Genomic DNA, 20,556 nt, shown 5'->3' on the forward strand with positions numbered 1-20,556 from the left:
AAAAATGGCAGACGCAATGCCTCTTCTGCGGAGGTCGTCACATGTCACATGTAGACAGAGGAGGGATGTCACATTAAACTCAACACGAGATCTTCCCTCCTCCGTCGCAGGATAGCAGGTAGGTCTAGCTAAGGCCTAAATTTGCTGGAGTGAGGATTAGAACCAACATATTTGAATACCAAAAAAACTTTCTGCTGGCCCTCTTATTTCTAAATGCCCCAGAATGATCCCTCTGAAGGACACAGTAACTGATCTTTCCCAATATAGCAGGGGTGCAGATCCTTTGGCTGGTGGACCTAATCCAGCCTGAGGGGCACTCCAATCTGACCCGGAGAACCTCTAGGGGTTTCTCCAGATGGCAGGGCTTAGGCCTGACATTGGAGATAACAAGGACTTGTCCATGCTGGAAAGAGCTCAATGCAGCCAAGTCAAGCTGGGGTTTGCGCTGCACATCAGTAGAGAAAACCCCACTATCTCCAATCTCAAAGCAGAGATAACAGCTGTGGAATGCAGGAAAGCAGAACACACCTGTGCTGGGAAGTGCAACAGCTTTTCCTGGCACAGGCTGAGCCCTGCTGTCCCACATCCCCTGTTCTGCACTCCTGCATTATAGACTTAATATCCAAGATCCCTAAATGGTTGAAACCTGTGATGATTTGATGAAGCTCTCCAACAGTCTTTTGAGGCTTTGAAAAGAAAGCTATTCACAGGATCAGCAGATTGCAGGGCAATACATCTTTATGTGAGGCAAAAAAAGCAAAAGCTCCTATATCCTTCTTGACATTAGCCTTACAAAAATCAGTAGTGATGATTAATACTACAACACTGAAAAAGGATTCTTGAAAACTACACAAAAGCCAGAGGGGAGGTTGCCACTTAGAAGTATAAAGGGAACGGAAGAAAGAAGTGGGATGCCTGCCTCAAACTCCATCTTCTTGGATACTTCATATACTGTATGCACATCCTGCATCAAAGAATGTATTGACTCATATCCCCCTTTAATATGATGACTAAAGATACTGGGGGAAAACCCTGCAATGTACATTACTGATAGCAACAGAAAGGCAGGTTGCGAGCTATCTCTGTTCAATGGTTGCATTTTTCTGATGGAGGTAAAGCATTTTTCTAGCAGAAAAAGATTTGTATATATATTCTCCAGAGTACTTGTTGCCAGTTGCAGAGCGCAGCATCTTAAATTCCTTCACAAATATATCAAGCAAAATTTAAATTGCGTTGCAGAATACAGAATATGACCACAACTGCCAATTTTTGTAGCAGTTATAGTGTACCCTGAGTTGTCATTCTTTTCTATCCCAAAAAATGGAGAAAAGTGTTTCTAAATTCCCCTATTCTGAAGACAAATTGGTGGGTTTCCACTAAATGCCTAAATTGACTAGTTTCTTCAAAGCCCCTGGTTGTTATTGCACACTAGAAGAAAGCATAATTTCTTCATCTAAACCCCTGCTTACTCCTCCAGGACACATCTACTGCATAATAGCACACTGTTCCAAGAGCCGGGGGGAGGGGATCCCAATTGTCAAGGGACCCAAAAGTGAGCAGCCCAAATCATTTATGCTAATAAGCATATTTAATTCAATTTTGTAGCATATCCACCCTCGCAGCAATATTAAATAATTAGTGACTCCTATAGCTCAAATGTTTGCAATCCTGAAGATAAGGATCTAGATCTACATATACCTTCTTTGCTATTATGTCTTCCTTATTCACTGATGGGCTGACATGTATTCCACCCATTCATATTTTGCTACTGGATAAAAAGATCATGAAATTAAGTAATTTTGGGAGGAACATCAGGTTTCTATCCATTACCACTTCGCATAAGTGTCTGTATATTTATGTCCTTCATAACAGCTTTGGAGTCTCAATCTTGCACCATTGGGTTCTAGGAATCTCATAGAATCTTTTCTAAGATGGCTAGTACACATGGGGAAACCCACAAGGTGATGGGTATGATTCATGCAATGAAGTTCACTTAATAGTGCAATCAAAGGAATTAAAAACTCACGTCAAGCCCAGCCCAGCTGGCAAGTATGTCCTCTAGGCTGGCTATGCAGTCAGATGTTTTTGTTGTTTTTATACTGTTGTTTTTATGTTTTGATGGTTTTAAATTTTGAATATTTTTTTAATGTTTACTGTTTTTAACTTTTGTAAACCGCCCAGAGAGCTTCGGTTATGGGGAAGTATATAAATGTAATAGATAAATAAATAAACAAGTAGTCCTAAGGACATCCTAGGTACAGGGCAACAAAAATGTTGCATCCATGTAATACTCTGAGAACAGACTTGCAAATTTATTTGTCCTGGACACCCAAGCAAGTGAATGGCAGGTGCAGGTGAGAGGTGCAACTGCCCTCCAATTCGGAAGTACACCCCTGCTCTCTTTATGGGTTGTGTTATCACACATTATCACTACACACTTGTTATTACTACAACCATAGCTCTCTCTTTTAGCCTTGAAGAGCTAACATAATTTTTAAGCAAGAAAAAGCAGAGCTCCAGAATCTGTTCAATAAAGACCTCAGAATAAAGGCTTCACCCCTAAGTAAACATTGCCTGTCACTACACACTTTGGATTAAGGTACAAGGGTTTGTACTGAACACTGGTAAACTTGCTACTATACACAAAGAATTCAGGGACTCATTTCTTATGACTATTTGTCTTACATTTTAAAATGCTGTGGTGAGGATCCCAACAGTGGAACAACTTGTCTCATGCGGGGCTTTGCACTTGGCCTATTTAAACATGATTACCCACATGACTACACACTCTTGAAACTGAACAGTTTTCACAGCATTTTATATATATATATATATATATATATATATATATGAAGTGATCTGCTGTTCAAAGGAAAATACTGAAACATCATACTGGAGAAATACAAGGCCTTGGGTACAAGTAGAGTAGCACTTTTACTTAATCCTAGAATACGCACTACCACAAAACACATACTGGCCATACTGGCATTGTCATGTTAAAAGGGGCCAGAATGTCAACATTCCAGTGTCTTTGCTTTTTCCAAGGCCTTATAATGCTGAAGTTTTGATCTACTTATACTAACATAGCTAGTGTACTGTTCTTGTGAGTCCAAAGACTTTCATAAAAGATTTTTAGAACTTTATTTGTATTTACTGCTTACATGTTTGTAGTGCTGTGGATTTTCCAGAAAAAAATTACGCTGGAAAGTTTACCTATGAATATCAGGCTAATTTGCATTTGACAATGTTCTGATGGCTTGGAGAGTGATCGAATTTAGCATGCTTATTTTATTTTACTTATATTTAGTAAACTTTTTTTTAAAAAATGTACCAGTATACCATAAGTATTTGACTTGAAATACCTGAGGGGGGGAATTAAAGTGCACTTAATGTGATTTCAATGTTACATTATGCAGACATTTTTATTGGAACACTTGCAAAAGTTTAAGACAGGGGTGGGGAACCCCTTTCAGCAAGGGAGCCAAATTAAATTTCAGAAAAATTATCGGGGGCCACATTCCAATGGTAGTCACGACCAAAGGCAAAGGGGGTGGAGCAAAAGTCAGGACCCAAATTACAGAAAAGAACAGCACATTGCAATTTAAATCTCTTACTGCCACTAACTAAGCATTAGGAGAGGCATTTCAATGTTTCAGAATGGGGGGAAAACAGCACAAAAGGTGAAAAATTATCAAAAGATAGGTGGTTAGGGAAAAGGGACATGGACCAGGGGAAGGGGTGTGGCTTCTGGTGAGCCACCAAGCACGTATTTCCTCAGAGCAATCAAACCATTAAGATCCTTGCTGGTTTCTCACAAAATTGGTCGTCAGATCCAAGGCACCCAGGACAGCTCACCTCCATGCCAGCACATTCCTGATCAGCCTTTCTCACAGGAGAAGCCAGGGTAGGAGTTCCTTGACCACTTGGAGGCATGACATACAGCACATAGTTATACACACCCTTTGTGACTCCCACAGGAGAGGCCAACAGGGGGACTTCTTTGCTGCTGGTGGGTGGCTGCTTGGTGCCTCCATCAAACAGTAGTCAATCTGGTTGCCTTTCTCACAGGAAAGAACTTTGGGTGGCTGGTGTGTCTGCTGCTGGATAGAGATGCTCATGGAACTTCCACCCAGCAGCCACTGCCAAGTCAGCATGCTCTCCCTTCCCGCTGTTCCCCCACCCCTCAAAAAGCACTGGAGTGTGTGTGTTGTTGGAGGGCAAGATACAGTAACCTAGCAATCACAATTTTTGGCTTGGCTAGCAAAGTTTATTTAGTTGAGAGACAGCCTTGTCCATGACACTCCTCCCTTCAATCATTAGGGGAGGCCCTTCTGATACCCCTGGATTCAACTGGCAGTCACTCAAATGGGGTGTTTATTGTAGTTGCCTCCGCCCTCTAGCATACTCTGCCCCTTTAAGTGCAAACTAGCTATTTTTTTTAAGTGCATGCTAAAAAGTATTTCCAGATTAACTTTGCTGATCAAGTATGCTGCTGGTTACTGTTTTAGGCCCCTTCCAACTCTACTATTCTATAACTTTATGGTTCTATGAAACTATACAAAGCAGCTTCTAACCTCTTTCTTCTCACATCACATGCCTCCTATTACTCTGTCTCCTGTATCCAAGTGAAAAGGCTTATGAATGTTTGAATACACATACATACAATGGAACCTTATGCAAACTCTTCCATTTTCTGAAGACAAAGGAACTCAAATTGAAAGTTCAGAATGAGAAATTAAGTATCTTTAGATCCTTAAATAAACTGAGCTATGCAATCGTTTTCAACTTTTGATTACTGGAATGGGATGTATATAAATAAGTATAGGTTCAGGAATGGCTAGTTTTCCCTACAACTGCTATGACACTTAGTATGCAAGTTTATTCAAAAGCAAGCTCCACTTAGCACAATGGGATTGATTACAACATGTCCAAATTACATTATAGTAAGCTGTGAGGTTCCCTGACTTGTCCCATTCTGGAAGTGCTAGCTTGGGCTTGCCCTATGAAGTGCTAGCTTCCCATTGCATTAGTGGCTGTTCCCACTGGTGTAAGGGCAGCATTAGATACTGCCCATACAAAGGTTTCTGTTATATTGTATTTTATATTATGGTTTTATACTGTTGTTTTATACTTTGAATGGTTTTAATTTTTGTGAACCGCCCAGAGAGCTCTGGCTATTGGGCGGTATAGAAATGTAATAAATAAATAAATAAATAAATAAATTAGCAGAGCTTGCCTAGAAGCAGTCTCACACTCTAGAGAATTTTCCTTCTCTAAGAGGTCCTGATCATTCCTCTTCCAAGAGGTCTTGCAGCAATTCATTGTGTATCCTTTATGCAGAATCCCGGCATCACAGTATTGACTGGCATTTGTATTTGGAAATTACCCTGCTGGTAACTTCTACACATCATAAATCCTTAAGAAACTCCCCAGAGTCCTTCACTAACAGCACAATCCCATATTCTGCTTCCTCTGGCTGAACAGATATAGCATATGAAGTCCTTTGTGCTGTTATCTGGAATTACACTAGTATAGCACCACAGTATACAATAATATAAACAATTCAACAATTTTCAGTGACTAGAGCATTTCCCTCAACAGGTGAATGCGGTCACTAAAGGCACTATCAAGTGGGGAGGAACAATGAGGCATATGAACTGGAAACAAAGACTACAGGCTGGTGACCAAAGAAAAAGCCTTGTTGGTTGAGGTGTCTGCCTCTCAGGAAAGTTCATCTTATGCTAAAACTTATGACTTTTCAACACCAGCAGGGAAGACTTTTCTCCTTTTCTTTTTTGCCCAGAAATTTAAACCTTTTAGTTTTGATCATCATTGGGCAGTGGGGTCTCTGGAACTGCCAAATTCTCAAATAGACAAATGTGCCTATGGTCCCAAAGGTTTGTCTACTTATTCTGGCAAACAAGCTTTTGTGGACTATAGGGTTGTTATACAGTACGTATACAGTTTCAGGGTTTTTATACAGTACATATGGTGTAGGTTACACTGAGAGATGTTAATTGGCTTAAGGCCATCCAGTAAGGGTTTAAACCCAGGCTTTCCCAACCACTACTATACCATGCTAGGATATTTCATACAAAGAGCAAATAAGGTGGTCACAGAGTTGCCACCTTTTGAAATAAAACATTTGGAGAGTCTGCGAAGAGCCTGGTGGTGGGTCCAAGAAGTGGAGCCTAAAGACAAAGCTTTTTGTTCCCTAAAGTGGCAATGCTTTGTCACATGCTTAAAAATTTCCAATAATAATTATAATAATAATAATTCTTACCCACCTCTCCCTCTGGAGCGAGGCAGGGTACAACAAAAAAACAAAACACCATAAAATACATATAATTGATTAAAAATGTATAAAACTAATACAATATTAAAAAGCAGCAGATTATTAAAAGGCATCTTAAAATTCAACTGGGTAGGCCTGCCGGAAGAGATCAGTCTTTATTGCTAACATCATGATATTAGGCCATCACAGATATTTCTAATATCATGATATCAGGCCATCACAGACAGATCTAAAGCTATACAGACTACAAAGTCATACAGAGCAGATGAGTCCAGCCACAGACAATACATCAAATCACATGCAAAAGCACACACAAGCAGTATATTGTTCAGGCATTGAGCATTATTTTGAAGACACTCTGGACAACATTTTCCTCATTTTACACTTACAAAAGACTGAGTCTGAGAGATAACTTGCCTAAACCAGCCAGCAAATTATGGAAGAAGGTGCAAACCAGCATATGGAGGATAACTTGAGAAACTGTCCTGGGCACCACCACAGAACAGCTTTCACGGGACGTGTGGCAAATGACAAGTAACCTTCCCAAAAGACTGAATACAAGGCAGAGGTAAGGTCTGAGGTCCAACACACTAAACAGAAACCTATTTCACAGCAATCTTTCCTGCCAGTAATAAAATGTGTTAATTAAAAAGATATCCCGCTTTCAGAACTCACTCCATCACTTCTTCTGTTCAATAAAGCTCTGAATGGTTAAGCTGTTTTCTATGTGTAAGTAAAAGTGAACAAATGGAGATTCTCCACTTTCATAGTTGTTACCAATGGTCCACAAATATTGATTTGCTTTACTAGCCAGATGTTATTTGTGGTTGCCATCAATTTCCTTACTCCTGCATCCTCTGGCATGTACAGAGGGCTTGGGAGAAAAGCAGTGTCTTCTCTTACTTTTGCAGGATATGAAGAAGGATAAGAAACAATTTGGAGGGAAATCCTACTTATTCTTACCAGTTTGAAAAAAAGCAGTGGGAATGAGAGTTGTGGGATAGAAACCTATGTAGCACCAGTGTTCTGCTTGACAGAAGAATGGGGGCTCTTGCCCCTCCCTGGTGAGTGAGCTGGCAAGCCAATTTGTGGATCCCTAATTTTTACTCAGCTCAGACATCTTCAGATTGGGACACTCACTGGGAGGGTTGTCAAAGAAGTTCTCTGCCCCCACCTCCCCTGGATCTTATCCATACTCTGGCTATTTGAACTACCACAAGGTTAATTTATTTATTTATTTATTACACTTATAATAACCCATAGCCAGAGCTCTCTGGGTGGTTTACAGAAATTCTAAAATTGAGATAAAAACAAGTATACAAAATTTAAAATTTTAAAACACAGAACATACACACATAAAGCATTAAAAACCGTTAAAAAAACTAAACATGTGGGTGATTAAGATGTGCTGCCATATGCCTGGGCAAAGAGGAAAGTCTTAACCTGGCGCCGGAAAGATAGCAGCGTTGGCGCCAGGCGAGCCTCGTCAGGGAGATAGTCTGGGGGCCACCACCGAAAAGGCCCTGTCCCTCGTTGCCACACTCTGAGCCTCTCTCGGAGTAGGCACCCGGAGGAGGACCTTAGATGTTGAATGTAGTGACCGGGTATATTCACGCTGGAAGAGGTGTTCCGTCAGATATTGTGGTCCCAAGCTGTGTAAGGCTTTATAGGTCAAAACCAGCACCTTGAATTGGGCTCGGAAACATACAGGCAGCCAGTACAAGCCGACCAGAGCAGGTGTTACATGGTCGAACCTTCTGGTTCCCGAAATTAATCTGGCCGCTGCATTTTGCACAAGGCCGCAGCTTCCGAACCGTCTTCAAAGGCAGCCCTACGTAGAGTGCATTGCAGTAATCTAACCTGGAGGTTACCAGAGCATGGACAACAGAAGCCAGGTTATCCCTGTCCAGATAGGGGCGTAGCTGGGCCACCAACTGGAGTTTGTAAAAGGCACTCCGTGCCACCGAGGTCACCTGAGCCTCAAGTGACAATGATGGATCTAAAGGAACCCTCAAGCTACAAACCTACTCCTTCCAGGTGAGTGCAATCCCATCCAGAACTGGTAGAACACCCCCATCCTGTCAGTGGAATCACCTACTAACAGCATCTCAGTCTTGTCTGGATTGAGTTTCAGTTTATTAGCCCTCATCCAGTCCATTATTGCAGCCAGGCACCGGTTCAACACATCCACAGCCTCTCCTGCTGAAGATGAAAAGGAGAAATAGAGCTGCATGTCATCAGCATACTGATGACAGCACACTCCAAAGCTCCGGATGACCGCACTCAGCGGCTTCATGTAAATGTTAAACAACATGGGGGACAAAACCGACCCCTGTGAGACCCCATACTTGAGAGTCCATGGGGCCAAGTAATGTTCCCCAAGCACCATCTTCTGTATCCGACCCGCCAAACAGGAGCGGAACCACTGCAAAGCAGTACCTCCCACTCCCAGCTCAGCGAGTCGTCCCAGAAGGATACCATGGTCAATGGTATTGAAAGCCACTGAGAGGTCGAGGAGAATCAACAGTCACACTCCCTCTCCTGTCTTTCTCCTGACATAGGTCATCATACAGGGCGACCAAGGCTATTTCCGTGCCAAAACCAGGCCTGAAGCCCGACTGAAATGGATCCAGATAATCAGTCTCATCCAAGGGTGTCTGTAACTGGCCTGCAACCACCCGCTCAAGGACGTTGCCCAGGAATGGAACATTTGCCACCGGTCTATAGTTATTAAGATTTTCCGGGTCCAGGGAAGGTTTCTTTAGGAGTGGTCTCACCACCACCTCTTTCAGGCGGCCCGGGACCACTCCCTCTCGTAAAGAGGCATTAATCACTTCCCCGACCCAGACTCCTACCAGCTCATAACCACCTGTTTACTGCTGGTATGAGAAACTACGCACAGTTGCATTGCATGAAGGGGATAAGATGGATAACAAGGTCTGCTGTGATAATAAGCAGCAGTCACAGGCAATCAATCAAACAAACATCGGAAGGTATGGCTGGATGGGATTAACGAGATTAGTCAATATGGGAGGCATCTTGAAGCATATGAATGCCACACAAGGTGTAAACAGGTCAATGCATCATTACCTCTAATTGGCTCTGGATAATAAAAATTCTGCAAAGCCATCAAAATGTAAACAGTATTTTTTCTGACCTATCTGGAATATTCTATGTTCTTTTTAAAAAGGAAATCCTTAAAACCATTAGTTTTATCCACATTTTAATGAGCCTCGAGAGACAGAATCAGCATATACATATGATATGACCTATAACGTTGCCAGCATCCGTGACATTTTACATCCCACAGTCGCTCTGCAACTTTTACCATAATTTTTAACATGAAACAATTTCATAGGCATTCATTTATATGCCTTTTTGGCTTATATCTTACTTTGAACCCAATGGTCAGGGCAAGTAACAATAGAAACAGCAATAGAGAACATAAACACTGCAAGTTTGTTACACAGAATAAAGATGCGAGTGGCATTCTCAAAAAATACCGTGATTCACTTCCAGCTAAGAGAACAGCTATGATTAGTTGTTTCAATTTAATTCTAGCTACAGCCAGTTTTGATTGAGTAACTAGTTTTGTACCATCCCCACTCCACCTCACAATGCTTTTTATATATTATTTATGAAAATTCAGACCAATGTGCCTCTTGGGAGATACCACGAAGTTTCCATTAACTTGGCCAAGTAAAAAGGATCTGTATTTCGCTATGATTTTACAAGCTATTTCCATTCACTATGCAACTATAATGGGTACGAGCCTTAAATCAAGAAATCTGCTGACTGGGATCAATATATCACCAGGCTTTTAGTCAGAACTTTGCCCCTGTAATCTGATTTTAATCTGGTTCAATTTGCATTCAGAGATTTACAAATAATTTGGACTAGATTTTGGCTCAGTGTAACTTCCTGATTGTAGGATTCATACACTGAGCATGGGAGAGGATGCAACTGCAGTCAAATCATACTTTCATTTCAAACACTAGCATGCAGCTCTAACATCTCAAGTCCTAAAAATCCAAGAGGTATGCCCATTCTACCACAAATCCTGTTTTAGACACAATACCCTTGCCCCTCACCCCTACCTCTAATTTGCTGCACTGATCATATGAACTATGAATACATATATATTTATTTGGAAAACTACTCACTGCAACACTGGTAACTCTGAAGTAATCATTTTGTAGCCCAGTATGAACTGTTAATAGAATCAAATGAGTATCTTTTGTAGAGGTGTCTTTGTCAGCCAAGGTCGTCGTAACTATTTTCAAAGCAATTTCCAAGTCCAACCTATAAAACAAAACAAAAGCTAGTTAAAATCACAATTCTGAAATTAAACAATAGATCTAATACAACAACATCTATACAAAGTTGGGAGGATGAGTCTCTCAATCAGGGTCACTTCTGTTTTTCCAGCCCTACCATTTCAAATGTACAAAATCAACAGGAAGAGTTGCATAGTATCCTTACCACATCCTCACATGAATGATACGAATTGTAGTTCACTTCACTAGATTAACATAGATTGCACAGTATTTGGAAATGCAGGTTGCTTACCTGTAACTGTAGTTCTTCGAGTGGTCATCTATGCATTCACACATATGGGCTTTGCGCCTGCGCAGAGACCAGACCGGAACCTTCCATAGCTGAGTGGAACGTTTTTGGCGGGAACCCCTCCCCCACGCTACCGCGCACGTCCATGGGGTTCCCGCCCTTACCTCAGTTTACAGGAGTCCGACATTGTGCCCCCATAAACATGAGTGTAAATAAAATAAAGTACATTCCACGTATAACTGTGTCATCTGTAAGTCTCACACCACCAAGTGGGGATGGTGGGTGGGTTGTGTGAATGCATAGATGACCACTCGAAGAACTACAGTTACAGGTAAGCAACCTGCATTTCTTCTTCGTGGTCTCTATGCATCACACATATGGGCGAGTATCAAGCTGACATATCTTTGGAGGTGGGTTGGTGCATCATCTGAAGATCTCCGAGAGCACTGTCCTTCCAAACGAGCAGTCGTGCCTAGCACGGGTGTCCAAACTGTAGTGCCTAACAAACGTGGATGGAGTGGACCACGTTGCAGCTCTACAGACTTCTGTCAAGGGAACACCTCTGCTGAAGGCAACAGATGTTGCGACAGCTCTGGTAGAATGAGCTGTCACAGGTTTCACAAGCTCTAGTTTAGAGATGAGTAAGCAAGTTCAATTGTCTCTACAATCCAGCGTGACAGTTGCTGGCATGAAACAGGGAGTCCCTTATAAGGCTCACCATAACAAATAAACAATTGCTTTGTTTCCCTAAAACTCTCTGTCCTAGCCTTGTAAAAGGCAAGAGCTCTCCTTACATCAAGTGTATGTAAAGAAAACTCAACAGGTGTTGTTGGATTCGGAAAGAAAGCTGGTAGAGTGATATATTGGGACAGATGAAAGGTTGACACTACCTTAGGCAAGAAGGCAGGGTCTGTGCGTAACACAACCTTATCTTTGTGAAAGATAGTGTAAGGAGCATCTATCTTGAGAGCTCTAAGCTCACTTGCATGTCTAGCAGAAATGATGGCTACTAAAAAGACAGTCTTGAATGTTAGAAGCCTAGGGTCAGATAAGGCCATGGGCTCAAAGGGCTTCTTTGTCAATGCCTGTAACACCACTGATAGGCTCCATGGTGGAACGATACTCTTTACTGTCGGTATCATATTTTTAAGCCCCTTTAAAAATTTCCTCGATGTTGGATGTACAAAAGGTGTAAAACCATCCATGCCTCGATGAAAAGACGTAATAGCCGCTAAGTGAACTCTGATGGAAGTGAGTTCGAGTCCCTGCTGATAAAGTGCCAATAGGTATTTGAGAATCAATGACAAAGGGCAAGATTCAGGTGCTTGATCGTTTTCCAAGGCAAAAGTTTGAAATCTCTTCCACTTTGCCGCGTAAGATTTTCTCGTTGAAGGCTTTAGTGATGCCAACAATATATGGTCTACAGTTAAATCCGTGGTACGAGAGGAGGAATGGATGATACCATGCCGTCATCTTGAGGGTTGACAGGTTTGCGTGTCGAAACCTGCCCTGGTGTCGAGACAACAGTGTCGGTATCGGCGGGAGTCTGATGTAATCCCTGTCCGACAGTTGAAGGGCGTGGGAGAACCACGTCTGTCGAGGCCACCACGGTGTGATAAGGATGCAGTCCGACCTATCCGACTGGATTCTGGCCAGCACCTTCGTCAACAGTGGAAACAGAGGAAAGATGTAAAGAAGATTTCCTTTCCAGGTTCTGGTGAAAGCATCTCCTAGCGAGTGCTTTCCTCTTCCTGCTCTGCTGCAGAACCTGGAACAAGCTGCGTTTTCTTCGGTAGCGAAGACATCGACAGCAGGGAGGCTCCAGTACCGAAAGAGAACGTCTCTTACTTTGGTATCGAGCTCCCATTCGTGGTCGACGTGGAAAGACCTGCTGAGGGCGTCCGCGATGATGTTTTCCTTGCCCTCTACATGGATCGCCGTCAGGTGAGTATTTCTCTTTATGCACCAGTTCCAAATCCTGCGTGCCGATCGATTCAGAGGATGAGACCTTGTCCCAACTTGTCTGTTGATGTACGCCACTACCGTGGTGTTGTCCGTCGCGATCAGGACGTTTCGGCCCTCGATCATTTGTGAAAAAGTTTTTATTGCATTCTCCACCACTAGCAGTTCTAGGTGGTTGATATGATGTTCCTCTGGGAAGGAGGCCAACGGACCTGAGCTGTGAGGGAGTCACAGTGTGCTCCCCATCCGATCAACGATGCATCCGTCATGATCATTACCGAAGGAGTTTCTTGCTGGAAGGGAACTCCTTCTGGGAGCGTTGACATCGAAAACCACCATTTCAGAGATGCCCTTACTTGCGTCGGGATCGACAGGTAAGTTCGCCGGGCATCGTGTCGAAGATCGAAAGTTCTTAAAAACCAGGCCTGCAATATTCTCATTCTGAGTCTTGCAAACCTGATGACTGCAGTTGTAGCTGCCATCAAGCCTAATAGCCTCTGAATTGTCCATGCCGAGACCTTTCGGCGGCTCTCGGTAGCGATGGCTAACTCTTGAAGGGTGCTTGCTCTGGTTGAGGGCAGGTATGCTCTCCCGTCCCGAGACGATAGGGTTACCCCTATGAAGTCCAGCTTCTGCTGTGGGGTCAAGATGGATTTCTCCTCGTTGACCCACAGACCCAACGAAACCAACAGGTTGAGGGTGGTTGAAATGTCCGCTACCAGATCTTTTTTCGGGACCGTGAAGTATCGGGAGAAAAACCCCTGCTTGAGTTCCTCTGCGGGTACTGGAGAGATGGCTCCTTTCGCTAGGAGGGTCTGTACCTCGAGAAGCAGAGGAGGGGATGGCACCGTTACTTTCACCCCCGAAGAAGGAGGAAGGACATCGAGCTCGCTGGCATACCCCGAGTTGATGATAGTGAGCACCCAGGAGTCCGATGTTATTGACTCCCATTGATGGTAATGTGGTGCTAGGCGGTTCGCAAAGGGAGGTGGATCTGGGATAGAGGGAGCTTAGCTCCACATTTCACACACTTGCGAAATGGGGCCTTAACTGCCATACGGCTAAGCGCCGCGATCGAAATCGCTGAGGAAAATCTAACTACTAAAAAAAAAAAATTATTTTTTTTTTAGATAGAATAGAAGAAAAGATGTTAAGAAGTGAGAAATAAGCGAAAAGAGGAAAGATTTGAAGTAAAAAAGGATTTTAAAGAGAAAACGCTAAGAGGTTTGGTTCTATGGTCTAAGCACAATGGCGGACGATGAAGAACTGAGGTAAGGGCGGGAACCCCATGGACGTGCGCGGTAGCGTGGGGGAGGGGTTCCCGCCAAAAACGTTCCACTCAGCTATAGAAGGTTCCGGTCTGGTCTCTGCACAGGCGCAAAGCCCATATGTGTGATGCATAGAGACCACGAAGAAGAACTGTCTCTTTCTAAACACTCAGAACACTTCAAGGCCCCAGACATGATATATATATATATATATGCTGTGGGTCAACACTATCTATTCTATGAGAAAGATACAGACAGCCTCTTCAGTCTTGCTAACTGCATTAAAAGTTGTCTTCATATAATGTTTTACGCCGAATGTAAGTACATTATGAACGGTATCCAACACTGCCCACAACTAGTGGGATCCACCAGCGCAAGAGGAAGGTAGTAGATGCTGCGGCAATTAGAAATGAGTGAAACACTCATTTCCGGAATGTGGCAAGTCAGTGGAACTTGCAAATCTGTCCAGTTCCAGAAATTACAAGTTCCATTCATTTTCAGGATTATGTTGGAAGTGCTAGTTCCTGACGTGCAAGCAGTAGGTCCCAGGAGTGCAACAGAATCAGCAGAAGTACAGTGGCTGCCCAATACGTACAGAGTGCAAGTGCATTGATATTAACAAAGATACAGTGGTAAAACATCTTATATTCTAACTTAAAAACAAAATTTAAATTCAGTAGGATCATAACTAATCTTTACATTTTGAGATCAAGAACAGTTCTATTCTGAAAAACAGAAGTTGGCTCCCACCAAAATCCACAGAACCCCAGGTCTCAGGGGTACTGACTAGCTTTCAGTTATTGTGATTGCAAACTGCTAAAATTAGAAAAAATGAAGAATCCTGACATTCACTATTTATATGTTTAAAAATTACATCGAAGCCCAAATGAATGCTTTTATACTAAAGAAAGAAGTTCATGATCTGCATTCTGGCACTTATATGCAAGTTACATTTCAAACAAATACAGTCTATTGTAGGTTTCTGTGGTGTGGGTGATGAATGCTCTCCCAAAACAATTGCTTGAGCTGCTTTGATATAAAAGAGGGACCAAGGAAAGAGGGGCAGAAGAAATAGGAGCTTGGGAAGGGGGTGGTGTTCTGATGATGTAGCTAAGGCCCCAGGAAAGGAGGAATGGGAGAGATATTGGTCCACAAGAAGGAGGGAAAGAAAAGTCCAGAAGAAGGAATCTCAGAGAAGTGATAACTGGCCCCAATTTTTCATAAAGAGATGACCAAATCTTAGGAGGTCCACACATAATGAAGGAAAAGATCACCCCACACAAACACAGCTTCCACAGCACTACCACACTATAACAGAAGAGTGAGAAGAGGGAATGATTGGCAGTTAGAGCCAGAATGGAATCTTGGGTGGAGTTAGTGGCAGTTGGGGGAAAGTTAGTTAGAATGAGGACAGGGGAGTTAGGGAGACATCAGGAAAGGAGGGAGTGGAGTTGAGATGGAAAGGTAGTGAAAGGAATTAGGAGCCAAAGTTAGTTAAGTTAGTCAGTGAGTAGATTCAGAGACAAGTGGTGAATGGGGAGAGAGCGAGAGAAGCTACTGAAAGCAGAGATGTGATGTTAGGTTTTTAGAATTATTTTTATTATTATTTTTTGTTTTGAGCGTTAACTGGAAAATAATAAATAAATGTTTATACTTTTAGATACCTATGTTCCACAGCCCTCCCACACTGGTCTGGGTGGATTTGTAAATTTTCATATCTCACTCCACAAGTGGAGAGTCTTACTGCTCTCTATAAATCTGTAGGTAGTAACAGCTGGTATTTTGGGGAGTCACAGGAAAAGTCTGGACCCAGTGACCTCCAGGAGCAAGGAACTTACAGGGGGCTCCTAGTTACATGACACCCACCATTAAAGAAGTGTCACACAAACAGAAAAAAGCAGGAAAAGGTAGAAACTAGACAATCCCATCTTATCCGTAACAAGCTTTATGTAGTTCTGAGACACCCATAAAGCATTGACAATCAGAATTATGTAACAAGACTAAAGAAAAAGAGATTCCAAGAATAAAAGAGAAAGTGAAAGTGTTTCACTTTCATCAAGAGAAAGTGTTATTCAATACCAGAAGTAAATCATTTGACCAACACACACACACAAAATCAAAAGTGAAATGAGCAGATCAAGGACAAAACTGCAGAAATCCTAAAGTGGGGTAAAAGGAGAAACGCACACTGATCACTAAATAATGTGCAGGGAACATTGTAGCACTTTGCCATTCCAGCACTAAAATGGAATGGTGCAGTCAACTGAATTGTGAAATATTCCATGAATATAAGACACAGCCTACAACTGCAACCATACTGAGGTAAAATGATCTCTCCCCCCCCATGTGACTTGACATGATGCATTGCACAGATCCTTTGACTAGACTCTGGAGTCTTCCAGATCGGGATATTTTTATAATTTGCTTAATTTTATGTTCTTCATTAGCATTCTAATAAATTAATGTTTTTAATACTTGACTTGTATTAGACATTACATGACTGATCAATTAATCAAGTTCTCTCCTACTGGCAATAGCCAGCCTAATTACATTTAAAATCTCACTTATGGCTGAACAGAAGTGGGCACAAAATTCCATATGTGGACTTGCTAGTTCTTTGTGCAAGAGTATCAAACCATTTCTATCCTAGCTGGAAATGTCTTGCCCTTTGAAATGAATGCAAATTACATTGCTGCTAAAACTTCTACTTCCAAGGTAATGATTAAATAGCCTCCCTACAATTCAAGTTTCTGATATGACCTATGTATTGATTGCAGGGAATGAGTCAAAAGGTTTGCAAAAATACAAGAAAACTTTTTTAAAACCCTCGGGGGAGGGGGGAAAGGGACAAAAACAGCCCAATGAGAACTGAGCATGCTCAGTGGCTACAGAATACTGATTGCTGGGGAGTGGGGTACCAGGGAATAGATTGGCTGCAATCCTGAACAGGGAGCATTTAACACTGTAACATTTTGTTGCAAGTCCCACCTGCGTTTATTACCTTCTAACTTCAATGTCTGCCATTTAGCAAAACTTTTATTTCTTCCCTTTCACCCACTTTGCAACAATGCTCATTTCCCCCCATGTAGTACTCCACTAAACACTATAAAAAATCCAAGAGACTACATCACCCCTGCAGTTTCTCACTCACCTGGAGCAAGCAGTTTGTCACTCAGGTATACACCTACAGTTTAAATTGCCCAATGACATAGATACATGCCTGAGACACGTATAGAAATAATTTGTCATCTTTCTGAACTGAGTACCTGGAGTGCTGAGAATCTGTGCTATGATTTTTAGCCTACATACAAGATCAGTATAGACTAAAGGCTTTGGACACTCTAACCCATTTCAGGATTATATGATAAAAACTGATCTGAAATGTTTCTTACACATTTTCTTTGACCATTATATCTGGAACACCTTTCCAATAATAACAGCAAACAGTTTTGTGGCACCTTAAAGTCTAACAAATTTATTTATTCTGGCATCAGCTTTTGTGAACAATGCATCTGATGAAGTACACAGTGTTTATAAAAACTTATGCCAGAATTTGTTAGTATTTAAAGTGCCACAATTATTATTATTTTTGTGCTGCAACAGCGTAACACAGCTACCCATCTGAAAATAGTTTCCAAAAATACTTTATCTACTTAATAATAATTGATTCTTAAAAAAAGATTTACGGAAACATAATTTACGTCAAGCTGGCAAAAGGAAGTTCTAGAAAGCTAACTTTCCTCTCCTCGCCTTCCCCCAGCAGCCGCCAGATGCCTCCCCCACCCCAAATGCTAGACAGAGTTGGAGATCCCGCTCCTAAATGGGGTGGGCAGTGGCAAAGGGGAAAGATGGACCAATGAAAATCAAGAGGAGGCATTTTCTGTGAGGAGACACTCTGCTGGCAAAAGGTACCTCAGCCAAATTTTTGGAGATCCCCCTTCCTCTCAGAAACCCACCCAGATAGGGAAGTTAGGTTCCAGGAACTCCTTCTGCCAACATGCCAGTTTTACTTCTATAATGGCTGACAGGAGCCTAAGATAAATAACAGAACTTTTAAAATAAAATTGCATATATAAAATGCCAATAGTTCTGTTAACTTTTCTACACAAAGTCCTAGCCTGAAGACCAAGCTAATCAAATGGTTCTACTTGTTCTTTCCTTCCTGTCAAGATGGTAAGAACAGCTAAAGTAACACAACAGGACTGAAAACAGAGAAGCCTAAATAAATATTACTCCCCAAAGTGCCAATATGATGGTTCCAGCTGTCACCAATCATGAGTCTATCTTCCTTGTGACAGTTCCTAATAGTTTAAAAGCTGAATAAAGAAGAGGCTAGCATGATGGCAATCCTTGGTCCCTGTTAAGTGCCACGGGCACAATCAAATCAAAACAACCTTGTTTCTAAGCTATTTCTCTTTTTAATCATTATGCTTAGTTAGATTCCTTTAAAGTTGGCATTTCTTGTTTTCAAGTTTTAGTTTGTTGTATATGCAAAAGCCTGGTTGCCTACTGAGTAATAAACTGAACTGAACTGTTCCTACATTATTTTGACAATTCGTGTGAAGTTATTTTATTTCCTTTCCCCCCATAACAAATCTATTGTAACAAAGTCTACCAAAAGAGGTATATATGCCAATCACTTAGATGCAAGCTCATACAAACAGAGCAAGGAATTTCCAAACTCTTCAAAATGTTTTGGCTTTTATCCTATTAGGTGATCTTAACACAATAATTTCACTTTTCCTAATACAAGAGTAGTCTACACATCATCCCACTCTGAAGATAATGATATATAATGATCCAAATATAAACAAATGGAAAAAAATGTGAAAGCCATGCCCAGAAAGAACAGATTTTACTTTTGAGGCAAATGCATAGCTTTTAAAAATGTTGCAAGTCTCCCTGGAACTTGATTCTCCATTGCTATGTATCCCCTCCCATTGGGCCTAGGACTGTAAATAATTTATATTTGTTTGTTTCAGATGTTCCAGTACTGCAGAAAACCAATGAGGAAATTATTTCACCACAATTTCTGCATTATGCTTCTTGACCAGGAGTTCTAGGAAAGGAAATCCAATTCATATCATGCATCCATTTAAAATTGCAACTTGGTATTATCCAAAGAAACTGCAAATACCAAAGCTACCTTTAATATCTAGAATCTAGATTACAAAACAAAAAAGTGCTATAGTTCCAGAACACCAGATGCCCTATATATTAAACGCCGAATTGTGTACAATTCTGCAATCAGTCAAGAATGTATGCAATAATATAACAGGTTTATGATGCTTCCCATGCACCATATCAGAGTATTTATAGAGCAATCCTAACCCCCTAGGACAGCCATCTGAAGGGGTTAAGATGTGATGGAGATGAACTCCGCCAGTAGTGTATGTGCATTCAATTTAGAGGATTCAATTAGTGTGCATAAATCTACTGCCTGCTGTGTTCCCACTGTTGATAGGCAGTGGTAGCCCCCAAAACAGGATATTCCAGGGGTACAGCAGGCTGAGGTGGACCTTGAAGTCACTGGATCCAAAGCCCCTTTATCCAGTGAAGAGGCCCTAAGATCAGAGACTTGCCCTCCAAAGTGTGACTTTGTTGATTCTCCTTGATCTCTCAGCGGCTTTCGATACCATCGACCATGGTATCCTTCTGGAACGTCTGGCTGAGTTGGGAGTGGGGGGCACTGCACTGCAGTGGTTCCGCTCCTACTTAGCGGGACGGCTCCAGAAGGTGGTGCTTGGGGGACATTGCTCGGCCCCGTGGACTCTTCAGTATGGAGTTCCGCAGGGATCGGTCTTGTCCCCCATGCTGTTTAACATGTACATGAAACCGTTGGGTGCGGTCATCCGGAGTTTTGGAGTGCGCTGTCATCAGTACGCTGACGACACGCAGCTCTACTGCTCCTTTTCATCCTCATCAGGTGTGGCTGTGGATGTGCTGAACCGGTGCTTGGCTGCGACAATGGACTGGATGAGGGCTAATAAACTGAAGCTCAATCCAGACAAGACTGAGATGCTGCTGGTGGGTGGTTCCTCTGATCGGATGGGGGGTGTTCAACCGGTTCTGGATGGGGTTGCACTCCCCCTGAAGGAGCAGGTTCGTAGCTTGGGGGTTCTCCTAGAACCATCTTTGTCACTTGAGCCTCAGGTGGCCTCGGTGGCACGGAGTGCTTTCTACCAACTTCGGTTGGTGGCCCAGCTACGCCCCTATCTGGACAGGGATAACCTAGCTTCAGTTGTCCATACTCTGGTAACTTCCAAATTAGATTACTGCAATGCCCTCTACATGGGGCTGCCTTTGAAGACGGTCCGGAAGCTGCAGCTTGTGCAAAATGCGGCGGCCAGATTGATAGCTGGAACAGGGAGGTTTGAGCATGTAACACCGATTCTGGCCCGCTTGCATTGGCTGCCTATATGTTTCCAAGCCCAATTCAAGGTGCTGGTCTTAACCTATAAAGCC

General features: G+C 42.3%; 1 protein-coding gene across 2 annotated transcripts in view; it reads right to left on the reverse strand.

Annotated features, from left to right (window-relative positions):
• STAG1 (STAG1 cohesin complex component) overlaps positions 1-20,556 on the reverse strand; it is a 135,403-nt gene that overhangs the window by 69,989 nt on the left and 44,858 nt on the right. For both annotated transcript variants that reach the window (XM_063132354.1, XM_063132355.1), the window contains exon 2: positions 10,459-10,597. In XM_063132354.1, coding sequence (XP_062988424.1) covers positions 10,459-10,487 — 29 coding nt within the window. In that variant the 5' untranslated portion in view covers positions 10,488-10,597. The remainder of the gene's footprint in view (positions 1-10,458; positions 10,598-20,556) is intronic.

This window comes from Elgaria multicarinata, chromosome 8, assembly GCF_023053635.1.
Source record: "Elgaria multicarinata webbii isolate HBS135686 ecotype San Diego chromosome 8, rElgMul1.1.pri, whole genome shotgun sequence".
In the NCBI taxonomy this organism is placed as follows: Eukaryota; Metazoa; Chordata; class Lepidosauria; order Squamata; family Anguidae; genus Elgaria; species Elgaria multicarinata.